General features: G+C 39.9%; 1 protein-coding gene across 1 annotated transcript in view; it reads left to right on the top strand.

The window, feature by feature from the left end:
* LOC140485924 (sorting nexin-9-like) overlaps positions 1 to 13,020 on the top strand; it is an 87,975-nt gene that overhangs the window by 33,018 nt on the left and 41,937 nt on the right. The window contains exons 6-7 of the mRNA XM_072584369.1: positions 130 to 217; positions 2,968 to 3,049. Of these exons, the coding sequence (XP_072440470.1) occupies positions 130 to 217; positions 2,968 to 3,049 (170 nt within the window). The remainder of the gene's footprint in view (positions 1 to 129; positions 218 to 2,967; positions 3,050 to 13,020) is intronic.

Raw genomic sequence — 13,020 nt, 5'->3', positions numbered from 1 at the left:
AGTTTTGACTACATAAACATCATCGTGTTTCAGAAGAGCTCTTGCAAATGAACTAAATAAAGTCTGAGTAAGATTCGGAGATTTGATGTTATCCATATATGTCTGAAAGTATCTTCCATTTCCATACAGAATCAATTGACCAGGTTTATGAAGTAATAACCCATGAAGCAGAGGACAAACGAAGCAGTAATGAATCAACTCCAAAAAGGATAACCAGGTAAAAGAAAGCAAACACTACCCATGGATTCCAGAAATCTGGTACAAAACCAGAAAATGTTGGAAATACTGAGCAGGTTTGGCAGGTGGAGACAGAAACAGGTTAAAGTTTCACATCAATGACATTTCATTCTGCTCTGATGAACTGGGAACTCACTTATATTTCTGCTTGTCTAGTTGCATATGAAAGTGTATGTTTCTAATGCATGTGTTCTCGTTTTTGTGTGTGTGTGTGTCTGTGTGAAGATTAGACTCTCGGCTCCCATTTGTTTTTTTTTATCATTCCCAGATTAGATGTGTAGGAAGCCGACCTCTTTAAAAATAGCTACCTACACGGACAATTTTCAATGCGGAGAGTGGGGAAGTGGGCTAGATTGGGAGTCGGGCTGGATTGAGAGTCGGGCTGGGCAAATTGAGAAGAGCTGAGGAGACTGTGTTGCCAAAGTGGATTGTGTGAGAAGTCTGCCTCTGAGTTCCAGCACTCTGTCCAAAAAGAAAATAAAGGGATAAAATATAAAGGGATAAAATATAAAGCATTCCTCCAGCCCACACCGCACTCACCCCCTTACTCCCACTCACCCTCATCATACAATGGCACTTCGTCACTCCATGCCCCTCTAACCATCCCCAATGGCGGAACATTTCTGCTAAGCCACCTATTCCTCTGTATCCATCCCAAAGGCCCTCAAACACCTGCCATCACTTAGTGTCTATTTTCACCCATCGCTCTTCCCCCTTAACCTCCAATTCCATTTCATTAGTATCCACAAGAGATCAATGGACACAGTAGAAAACATACAAATCCCAATACTTCAAGTTTTACATTGCAGGCTGTGCTCTATTGAGAAAAGCACTAATTCATAAAAATACATTTTGGTCGGTGTTGTGATTTTTTATCAGGTTAATGATACTTGACAGGGAAGACTCTTGTGGTAAAGTGGTTGTGTCCCTACCTCTGAGCCAGAAGGTGAGAGTTCAAGTTCCACATGTGTCAGAATTGTATAATAACATCTCTAAACACATTTGTTAGGAACTGTCTATTTGTTGACAAGTATCCACACTCCCAATACAAAGGATTTATGCATCACCTTCCCCGCACATTACAATTTCAAAGGGCACCTGACTCCACCCCTCAAACGGATCCCTGACTCTTATCTCCAAGGTGTACTCAGATCACATCCACAGGGGGTACTTCAGCTTTCCAAAGGGCTATGTTAAAGTAATGCACAGAGAACAAATCTGCTGCTGCATGTACAATCTGGGTTCTAGACAGTGGGGACTCTAATGTCTAATTTCAATGGAGGCTACCAGTCATTTAAATGGCCTGAATAATATTCTTGTGAACTACAGACTTCCACCAGTCCTGCCCTGTAAAAATGAGAAATGTTGGGTCGGGGCAGAACTTTGGATGTCTTCTCTGATTTCCACCCACAGTGGAAAGGTTTTCCATTGCTCTGTTGGGCTTTTATGTGTTCCACACCTGGCTATCTCGAATTGACCAGTTGGTCTCTTTCAGCAGATCCAAGCGGCCATGCAAAGTCAACTGCTCAAATTGTCTTGTCTTAACTCATTCTTGATTATTTTTGGTGATTAATTTGCAAAGGAGGGTTTTTATAAGTCATCAAAAAGATTTTTTTAGCATGCTATGCCATATTTTGTTTTTAAAGAAAGATGTCATAACAAAATAACAAGACCAACAATTTTTTAGCAGTTCAGGTAATTGGAAGTATCGTAAGACGGAGTACAGTCATGAAATACCCAGACAACTAGTACTGATCAACTTCTGTTTAATTTATTTCAGGGGAAACTGATTTGCAGTTACTGTTACTCCATTTCAGTTGCTAGGGAAGAGGACTGTGTAATCTTCAAATAGCAAAGAATGGGAAGTGATAATACTGGAAGAATATGTATTATTCCCTTTTATTAGAACACTGATAGTACAAAATGACAGCTTAAGTTTGTTACTTATTGGTCGTTACATTTATATGAATGTTATCACAAGGTGATATTGATTTTTCCATATCCCCAGACTTTCTAAATCTTCACTTTTTTGTCCATTTATCTCAGCTGTGGCAACCTTCATTTGTTGCTGTAGTTCAGAATCCCCATTGTATGTTATGATAAGTACTTCACCACTGTTTGCGTCAAGGTTTTTAAAATTTCTGTTGTGGGAAATTCCACTAGTTTTGAAAATGGATAACTATAACCACATTAGACAAGGATTTCCTTAAATAGAAGTAAAAGGAAGTTTCTGTCTACCTTCACAACTTACAATGAAACAAACTGCATGCAGCCACACCATACAATGCACCAGTCTATATTGTTCAATGAAATGTAATGTTTTCTCCTGGGTGAGTTTTGAAGCAGGAGAAATTAATCTGGAGGGAGAGGACCCTGACAAGTTCCTGCATTTGCCCATTTAAGTCTGTGGCACGAAGACACATTAATAGCATTTCCTCTCCGACACTAACTGAGGCTCCTAAGTAGGCAATTAATAGATATATATATATTTTTCTAAGACACCCGAAATTGCTCGGTTGTGCAGATTGTTATTGTTTTACCTGTAACCTTTATTAACTCTGCATGGTGTCTGTGCCATGATTTAAATCAAAACTTGGAAACAATTTATGTATCATTGTCTTTCTTTGATGTGAGCATGAAAATTTTATTCATGATAACAGGACATAGCTGTGCAATGGGTTTCAGTTTAATTGTGACTGGAAAAACAAGCATTTCTTCTGATATTTGTAGACTATACCATTTTACAAAAACCGAAGCAGAACCCTTCATCGCAGGGAAAACTGTGAAGACGGCCACAAAAATTAAACTGACAGTAAGTAACAAGTACTTTTTAATATAGTACTTTTTAATTAGATGCTATTCAAGGTGTACAATTTGTAGTACAACTCATTTGCCCTGTGCAGCCAGGAACAATTGGGTGACAGTGAGGACTGAAATGAATTCAAAGGAGAAGTGAAGTTTCTTGGTTCCTCAATACATCACCGTTCATTAATTTATGACAAAGAGAACATTATGGGCAACAGCAAAACATATAATAATAATTAAGCATTTTGGGCTAGCATCAATACTAATGAAAACCTGTTACTATATACAATAAAATATTTTTTTCTTCTTGTGTTGACACTTCCATATTCAGTGATTTTTGACTTTTACTCTGTAATCACCACCTTGTGGAAATGTTGGTTAAACATGTCAAAAAAAACCTGCATTTCGAACTTTCAGTTCATGTTCCTACCCAAAAACTGGTTCAGATCCTGACTCCAATTAATTTTGCGCCAATCTTTAAATCCCTCAGTCCCATAATCTGCACTCCTTGCCATGAACTTCAAACTACTTTATTCTAAGCCCCCTGTAAAATCACTTCTGCATGCTCAGGTTCAGTTTGGTTCTTCAAAATCATGGCATCTTGTTTGACTCCAGTCTACCTTCAAACACCAGGGTCTCATCCAACATCAAGATTGCTTTCTCCGCCTTCCACTGCTAGAACTTTATCCATGCTTCTGTCACCCCACTATCTAAATTCTCCAAATGCTCCTATTAAGCTGACTATTTCACAGTCCACTTTCCATGAGCTCCAGCTTCTTCAAAACACCTATACCTGCGTCTTGTTTCACACTACACCCTTCTCACCCAGAACTTGTATCCTTGCTCAACCTGCACTGGTACCTAGCTCCAAACACGTTAAATTTAAAAAAACACTTTTTAGCTCTTACATGGTCTTCTTTCCAAACTTCTTCAGCCTACCATCAATTCCTGTGCCTTCTGACTACAATTTTCAGTGAATCTCTCCCTAACAGAAGATTGGTAGGAGTCTTTCAGATGTTACACTGCAGCGTTTTAAAATCCTAATCCAAAGCATGAGATAGTGATATGGAAACTGGTGGGAAAATGAAGAATTGCATCTTGCTGTAATGGACATAAAATAAATGTCAAATGTGGTTGTAAACTTGATTGCACCCCCTTATATGCATACAGCAACACAGGCCAATGGGTTGGTGCTGTAGAGTGCCATTTCCTGATGGTGTGTTGTCTCTTCATTTATTGGAAGACTATGCCTACACCTACAAGTCCTTTCATCCTGGCTTACCATTATCTTGTATTCCTTCAACTGTGTTAACTGATTCTTGGTTGCACTGTGCAGTCTAAGGATTGCAAGAAACTGACAAATTTGTATCTCCCCATCCAATCCACCCTAAGCTCCCTGCCACTTTTGAGGCACTCTGCCTCAAATATCATCATTTCTTTTAAATTTAACTTGAGTGCAATTTTTTGCTTCCATCATGCATAGATCCATTAGAGGTAATGGCTGACCTACTTGAATAATTATACAAATTATATTAGACCATAAATAAACATATAATAGTGTCATTCTCATCCTCCGCATGTGTTTTATAGCTAATTAATTGCTTTTGTAATGCAGTGATTGGTATTTTGTGAGCAGGAGAAGGAGCAAGGACCACGTAGAGTGATAAGCTGAATCAGCAGTTGTTTTGTTTTGATCTTGTTGGTTGAGAGATCACTGTTGACCAGGACACTGGGAGGGATCCCCTTACCCTTTGGGGGAAAAAAAATACTTGGAAAAAGCATGCTGTTTTAGAGCTGCTGCAATCATATTTGAAATCAACTGCATTTGGAGTCAATTGTGATATTGATCTTTGTGAATCTGAAGTCAGTTTTCCATCATGATTACATTTCCCTTTATTCCTTTTGTGAAGGTCAACTTAATTACTGGCTAATGCAGGAGATCCAATCAAGTTTCTAAGCAAAAAATTGCTACATGGTACCTCAAGTTCCTTTATATTAGAGATGAGGGACTGGCTACAGAATTTGGAGAATGTGGTTTTAACTAATTTACAGAATCCTATTTATTCAAAACAAAAATGGGACTGAATTTTATCAAAAATTGCTGAATCAATTTCAGGGAGTTTCTTTTCATGAGCTCTGGTGGGTTTTCTTTCTCAATTCTTCACAGCTTACCTCATTAGCTATGCCCCATACCTCTAAGGTGTCACTCCCTCACTATCTTCACTTCATCAGCTGGAGGTATTCTCAACCCCAAGGATCTTTTCGGATTCCTGCTGCCAGCATCACATTTAACCAGGGCTGTGTACCAGATCAATTATTGCAAACTGAGAACTACTCTTCACAGTCTTGGACAAATTGCCCTGGAGGTGGCCAACAGCTACAAGTTGGCACCCTCAGTTTATTGAAGGGAGATAAAGGTCCCACTGCATAGGGTGATGGGCAGGACAGTATTCTCTAATATCAGCACTACCAAATCTGACATGGCACCACACCCTGCCAACCTGTCCTGAAATTGCCACCCGAGTCAGTGCATTGCCTGTGGTCCCAAGAGACTCTCAGCAGTGTGAGAGGAAGGTTGAAGATCTCTGTGCTCTAGAAGGGTAAGACCGTGCCAACATCTTCTCTCTGCTACCTCATACTACTCTAAATCTGTTGCTGTGCCCACCTCCCACCAAAGCTCAGCCACAATTGCACACAGCATTTTCCCTCACATGCTACCATTCATACTAATCATCAGGCTACTAACCCTGCATGGCCTCTGCATATTGACTCAGGGCATCTCACTGCTTTCTTCCAACCTGCACAGCCCTTACAGCCATGCCATCCATTTTCATCTCATTCGATCCCTTCCTTTGTCTCGTTTCGGGAAAAAAAACTGCCCAAAATATGGCAGAGAGAGCCAAGATGGGTGATATGGTTCCTGACCTTTGGCTCCTCATCACCTGTCATTACAGAGTAAGGGATTGGCACTGTTCTCTGCAGCAAAAGGCCTGAGTCCAGGCAACTGTGTTGACTGCCCAGTGCTAGTACTAGAGGGACAATATCCAGTTGTCCTGGCTCATGTAGGCACCTATGACAGATTGGATTAGAAAAGAGGTTCTATACAACCAGTGTGAGGAGCTAAGCATCATATTAGGAAGCAGAAGCTTTCGTTTGTTACTTGAGACACGTACAAAGTGCAGATAAACAATGTTAGAGGTATGGATGCATGACTAAAAAACTATTGTGGGAAATGTGAGTTCTAGTTCATAGGGCACTGGCTCAAATTCTGGGGAAAGTGGGATCTGTACCATTGGGACAGTCTCACCTCAACAGTACAAGGCCTGATGTTCCTGCGAATTGCATAATTAGGGAAGTAGAGCATGTTTTGACCTCAATAGTGGGGTCAGGGGAACAAATTTGGGAAGTTGTGGTGAATCAGATTTGGGAAATCTATCAAAGGAAGTGAAATAACTCCACATCTGTATCCACTGATTCCCATCACCAAATCACCCTTTAGTTAGATGTGCATCATATCTGACACTAGTTCAGCATCCTCAGAGCCAGCTTTCCGGGTAAACAAAACCTCTGACGCTCCTATTAATCTTTTTATTTCTTTCTTTTTTTCTCTTTTTTTCCCCCTTTTTTATTACCCCCACACTACCGCTTAACTGCGGTGACATCCTATTTATATCTGTCCTGCCAGGTTCCCTGATTGGACCAGATTAGCAGCCCCACTCAGGGAGCTCCTATTCTGTGAGGTTCACCTCACTGACTTCATTACAATCATACCAGGAAGGAATTAATGTGGGAAATGTCAAGCAGGCAATGGCAAGAAAGGACAGAGAATGCAGATCTAAGAGTAAATCAGCAGGTACAATTAGACATTACCAAAATAATGACAGGATAAGACCTTAAGGCATTGTATTTGAATGCATGTAACATTTGAAATAAAACAGATGAACTAGTATTTCAAATTGAGCTCAATCTAGTGGCCATAACTGAGACATGTCTGAAGGATGACCTAGGTTGGCATTAGAATATTGAAGGCTCTGTGACATGACATTTGGGTTGGAAAGGAAATTAGGGATAGGTTGACTTTGTTCATTAAGACACTAGCACAAAAGAAAGGGATTACCTTAATTGGAAAACCAGGACAAAGAAGCAGTCTGATCTTGATGAGGAATGATGAAGGCAAGAGGTCACTTGTGAGCGTAATGTACAGGCCCCCTAAAGTAAGCACATAGTAGGGTAGGGTATCAAGGAAGAAATAATGGGAGCTTGGGAACAGCAATTATCATGGGGGATTTTAATTGGTACATAGACTGGAAAAATCAGATAAGGGTAAAATATAGTTTAGACAAGGAACTCATGGAATGCTTTCAGGATAAAATTCAAACTAGCATATTAAGGCAGCAGGATATACGCGACCTGGTTTTGACCAATGAGATTGGATTAGTTACTGATCTCATAGTGAAAGTGCTCATGGATAGTACTGACCATACTATGATTGAATTTTACAGGTTAAGGGAGAGAAATGTAAGTTCAAGACTATTGGTTTAAACAAGGATAGTTAAGAGGGCATGAATGCAGGGCCAGTGAAAGTGAACTGGCAATTTAGATTAAAGGATAGGTCACTAGAGATGCTGTGGTGAACATTTAAGAGATTATTCCTGAAAGCACAGAACAAATACATTCAAACAAACAGGAAAAAATTCTGAGAAATGGACCTGCCATTTGTGGTTAACCAAAAGAAAGTCAAAGATAATATCAAACTCAAAAGAAAAGATAAGATATATCAATCTGCAAAGAAATGTGGCTAGTCACAGGATTGGACAGAATATTATTTTTAAAAATCAAAGAATTACTGAAAGATTAATGAAGAGGAAAATGAAGTCTGAGATAAAACTAGCCAATTTTTTTTAAACAAGGAAAAGTTTCTGCAGAGATTTTACAAAAGAAAAGAATTCACCAAGTAAATAATGATCCTATAGAAAATTGGTCTGGAGAATTAGTAATGGAAGATAAAGAACCAGAGATCTTGAATGAATTAAAAGATGTTTTATATTGGTCTTCCCTAAAGAAGATTCAAGTATTCAGAAATATCTGGAAATCAGGAATTGAACAGGAGCAAGGAACTTGAGAAAATTACAATTACCAGGGAAGTAGTACTGAATAAATTGTTGGGACTGTGGGTTGACAAAGTCCCCAGAGCCATTTGGATTCATCCTAGGATCTTAAACGAAGTAGCCAGTGAAAAAGTTATTGCGTTGATTTTAATTTCCTAAAATGCATTAGATTCTGGAAACATTCCTTTAGATTGGAAAATAAATAATGTGGCTCCTGTATACAGAAAGGGAAGGAGGCAAAAAAATAGAAAATTGCAGATACATTAGCTTAACACCTGTCATAGGGAAAACACCAGAAGTTATTATTAAAGATGTTAAACTGGGCACTTGGATAAGTTGAAGGTAATCACACACAATCTCTCTTTGATAATACCATGTTGTTTATGTTTAACTAACTTATTGGATTTCTTTGAAGAAGTAAGTGGATAAAGAGGAACCAGTTATTATTATACTTGGCTTTCTCGAGGATGCTTGACAAGGTTCCACATCAAAGGTTATTGTGGAAAATAAAAGCTCATGGTGTAGGGGGCAACATATTGGCATTGATAGAAGATTGGAGCTTGCTAGTAGGAAGCAAAAGGTAGCAATAAATAGATCCTTTTCAGGCTGGCATGATTTTACAAGTGGTGTGCCAGAAACGTCAGTGCTGAGACCTCGACAGTTTGCAATTTGTTACTGTAAATGATTTGGGTGAAGTAATCAAAAGATATGGCAGCTAAATTTGATGGTGACACATATATGTAGGAAAGTGAGTTGTGAAGAGAATATAAGGAGCCTACGAAGTGATATAGATTATATGAATTGGCAAAGTTTTGGCAACAGGAGTACAATGTGGGATTGAGTAAAACTGTCCATTTTAATAGAAACATTTAAAGCATATTATCTAAACAGTTACAGGTTACCGAACTCTGAGATGCAGAGAGAATTGGGTGCCTTAGTGCATGAATCACAAAAGGTTAATATGCAGGTTCAGCCAATTATTAGGATAATTAATAAAACGTTATGGTTTATTGCAAGAGAAACTGAATGCAAAAATATGGAGGTTATAGTTAAGTTTTATGGGGCATTATTGAGACATGTATAGAGTACAATGTACAATACTGATCACCATAGGGACGGAAGGATGTTAATGTGTTGAAAGCAGTTCAGATAATGTTTACTAGACTAATACCTGGAATGAGAGATTTATCTTTTGAGCAAAGACCAGGCCTATGTCCTCTGGAGTTTGAAACATAGAAGATTCTGAGGGGACCTGGCCAGCTGGATGTTGAAAGGTGGCTTCCTCTTGTGGGAGAATCTAGAACTAGTGTAATTGCTTAAATATAAAGGAGTGCCCATTTAAGACAGAGATAAGGAAACATGTTTATTGCTCTCACAGAACTATAGTCTTGGAATTCCCTTTCTCAAAAAACAGTGAATGGAAATCTTTAAATACTTTGGGGCAGAGATAGGTAGATCCTTGATTACCATGAGGATGAAAGATTATATGAATGTGCAGGAAGGTAGAGTTGAAGTTAAGATCAGAACCGCCATGATCTGATTGATTGGTGGAGCAGGCTCGAAGGACTGTTCCTTGTTTGTTTGTAGTCCTTGACTTAGCAGGAGAAGATTGTGACTACTCATGTGTCGATGCCAAGACTGCTGCCTCCTGGCAACTGAGCAAACTTCATTGTCAAGTGCTGTCCTGCTTTTCCATTACCACTATGTGAAGCGATTCTTAACATTCCCAAATTTCTACTCTTATTTCACAACTTATTCTCTCTTTTGTCTCCTCCATACACATGTGGCATCTGCAGAGTTGCTGCAATGAAGAGACCAGCTCTTTAGGACTTTTATCTCCCATTCTGTCTCTGAGGAAGCACTGGCAATGATGTTTCCTGCACCCTCCTCCATCTCAGGTACTGACACCTCAATGGGTACTTTCACAACAGTAGAGTTGAGAGGATATCTTAGGGACCATATCGTTGCCAGGTCTCCACGGTTGGCAAAGGAAAAAATGCCCCAGGTCTCTAGCACCCTAAAGGACCACTGGAGACCACGTACCTTCTCAACATCGGGCAGGGTCCTGTGGTGTTTGCCATTGATAACCTTACCCAAATGTAGAAGCACAGACAGGCTTGTCGAACACACTGGAGAAACTGACCTGAAGCTTGGAGAACTCCACTATTTATCTGAACGGTGCTGCCTCTGGAATGTGAGCATCTGACTGCCTCCATGGGCAGATTGACAGATGTAATAAAGAGACAGGCCCAGCACTCTCTGTCAAGCATCTGCATTCCATTTCTTCAGCCATTGGTGCTCAGCATCAACCAGGATCTTGATTTTGCTCCACTTGCTTCTTCCTCTCAAGGAGACAGGGTGGGGCCAGTGCACCCAGCTACAAGTTGAACCTCACACATACAGGCCTCCAAGAAATCTCCCAGTGGGACACTGCAGATGTGTCCAGTACATCCATCTCAACCCTACCTGCAAGCCCAACCCAGTGGACATTCAAGCCTAAGGGAATGACCCTGTATCTAGGCAGGATGTATTCAGAATGTCTGGGCCCATTAGCCACAAAGGCTAGTGTGCCATCCATCTCTTGCTCCAAAGCCTGTACAGGCTGGCGTATAGAACCGACTCCCTGCATACTAACAGTGAGCTCCAGGATTGCTCTTAGATGTAGTTGGAGGGAAAGGAGAAAGAAAACCTTCAGAAGGCATGTAGGAGGCATGGATGTCACTTTATTGTAAATACATTATCATATCTGTAAATATATGTTTCCTTTCCATTATAAGCCATGGCAGCAAATGTTATTTTAGCTGCAAATACAAGAATAAAGGTACGGGACTCATTATCCTGAGCATCACATGATGTCCTCCCCTTTTAGTGATAGCTTTCTCCTTTCAATACCAGCCATACTACTATGGACTTATTTTATAATTGAATGATAGAATCCTTCACAACATACAATGCTTTAACCTTAACTTTTATTCAATGGCATGTACGGAATAAAAAAGATCAAAACATCAAAACATTTGCCATTGGGATTGTACAGGGATATTGGCCTCAGTAGTGTCAAAACATTTGCAGTCGGTGAAAGATGACTTCATGTAACTAAGTTCCATGGAACCAGGTTCACAAAGAAGTTTTTCCTATGTTGTTTTGGCCAATGCTGCTGTGATGGAGGATGCTGAAAGTGTTGTTCTATCTAGAAAACAGCTTCACTTTCTTTTGGAGCACAATGTGTCAGCTCTCTCAAATCCTCTTCATTCCATCACATAGCCTCGCTGTCTCCTCCAGTTGTCAAAGAATTAACCAGAGGATTCATCAGCACGGGACCAGTAAAAACCCCAGTTACAACCTGCATGGAAACCTGATATAGACAGGCCGTCTTATGGCCCGTGTTAATCCCAGGGGAGGAATGTTTTTCATTTTCTGATGTACTGGATATCATGACATGGTGGTCTATCCTCCACCCATGGACAGGATATAACATCACCTCTCTTGTCTCATCTGTACAGCATTCCATGGAAGACCAGTGACTGTACCTTTGCTGCATCATATGGGCATCTGTGGCTGGAAACTCCACAGTGATTTATGGCTCCATGACTGCTGGGAATTGATGCTGTTCCTTGGCTTCCAGACCCAAATGTTCCTTTTCAATTTATGTAGCAGCCAAAGCACTCCTCAGTAATGTGATCACTCAGCAGTAATTGCATCCATAAATAACATTTGAATACAATCTTCAGAACAATGGAACTCAGGGGTCTCTGAAAATGAGGCCAGTGGGAAACCTGTACATGGTCCTCATACATCATTGCCCTGATTCAAAGGTCTGCTCAAGTTTTTTTATGCATGTGTAGTCGAAGATTGCTCATGGGCAGCAATAACGAGAATCTCTCACCTCTCACCCACACGCTTAATGTAAGAGTAAGATTCTCCCAATTCAAAAAGAATTCCATTCACAACCCAAGGACTCTCTTTCTCATACTGGATTTTAACAGTTTGTGGCTCCAGAAATACCAACAAGTCAATCAATAAACCATCTCATGTACACACATGAAGACCCACATGTCACAAGTTCAGAATCCTATTCTCAAATAAATGATATGATATACACATTACATCACTTATACGCACTCAAAACTGGAGTGGAGAATTTTACTCTAAGTGAGTCAGCCATGAGAATGTAGTGAGGCTGGTGCATATTTGATGCCAACCTCCAGGTTTGGGGATGCAGAAAGTCACTGTCAATGGAGCATGCCCTGAGCTGTTGGTGACTGCTGATTAAGGTGGAACCTGAGGAAAAAGTGGTAGCTAGAACTACCTCCTCTGACTTTGACTTTCATGTCAGAAATTGTCAGCATCTAGTATCTCTCTGGCACTTGAGAGAAAAGCAAACTGGACATAACTGAAGCAAGAACAGATATTTATGAGTTGTTAATACATGCAAATAGGCCACTTGCTGCTCAATAATGAGATTCTCACCTCGCTTTCAAACCATGGGTATGTTGTGAGTAGACTTGCCACAAGTTACCTTTAATTTAGCTAATTATTAAGAAATCTTGCATACTGAAACAATGATTTAAATTTGTTGCATGTAGTGACCAAAGTAAGACCCTTCAATTAAGCAAGTTAAGCATCACAACTCAACTTAGTTAATATCTGATTAATGATTGAATCTGGCCAGGATTTCGCCAACAGTGGTCTATCTCTGGAGGTTCTCAGGGTTTGATCCTTATGTAGTGTTGTTCTTTGAAGTTCTGCTATAGACTTGTTCTTATCCAATTTTCTCTTTCAAGTTTGTGGTGTGAATTGTTGGTGATTCAAAATATTCTTTCATCTCTAACATTGATTATTGTTCTGGAGACATCAAGTCTGTAGCTTG

The sequence above is a fragment of the Chiloscyllium punctatum genome, chromosome 15 (genome assembly GCF_047496795.1).
Source record: "Chiloscyllium punctatum isolate Juve2018m chromosome 15, sChiPun1.3, whole genome shotgun sequence".
Classification (NCBI taxonomy): Eukaryota; Metazoa; Chordata; class Chondrichthyes; order Orectolobiformes; family Hemiscylliidae; genus Chiloscyllium; species Chiloscyllium punctatum.
Note: the sequence above shows the minus strand (reverse complement) of the source record. Positions and strands in the feature narration are given on the sequence as shown.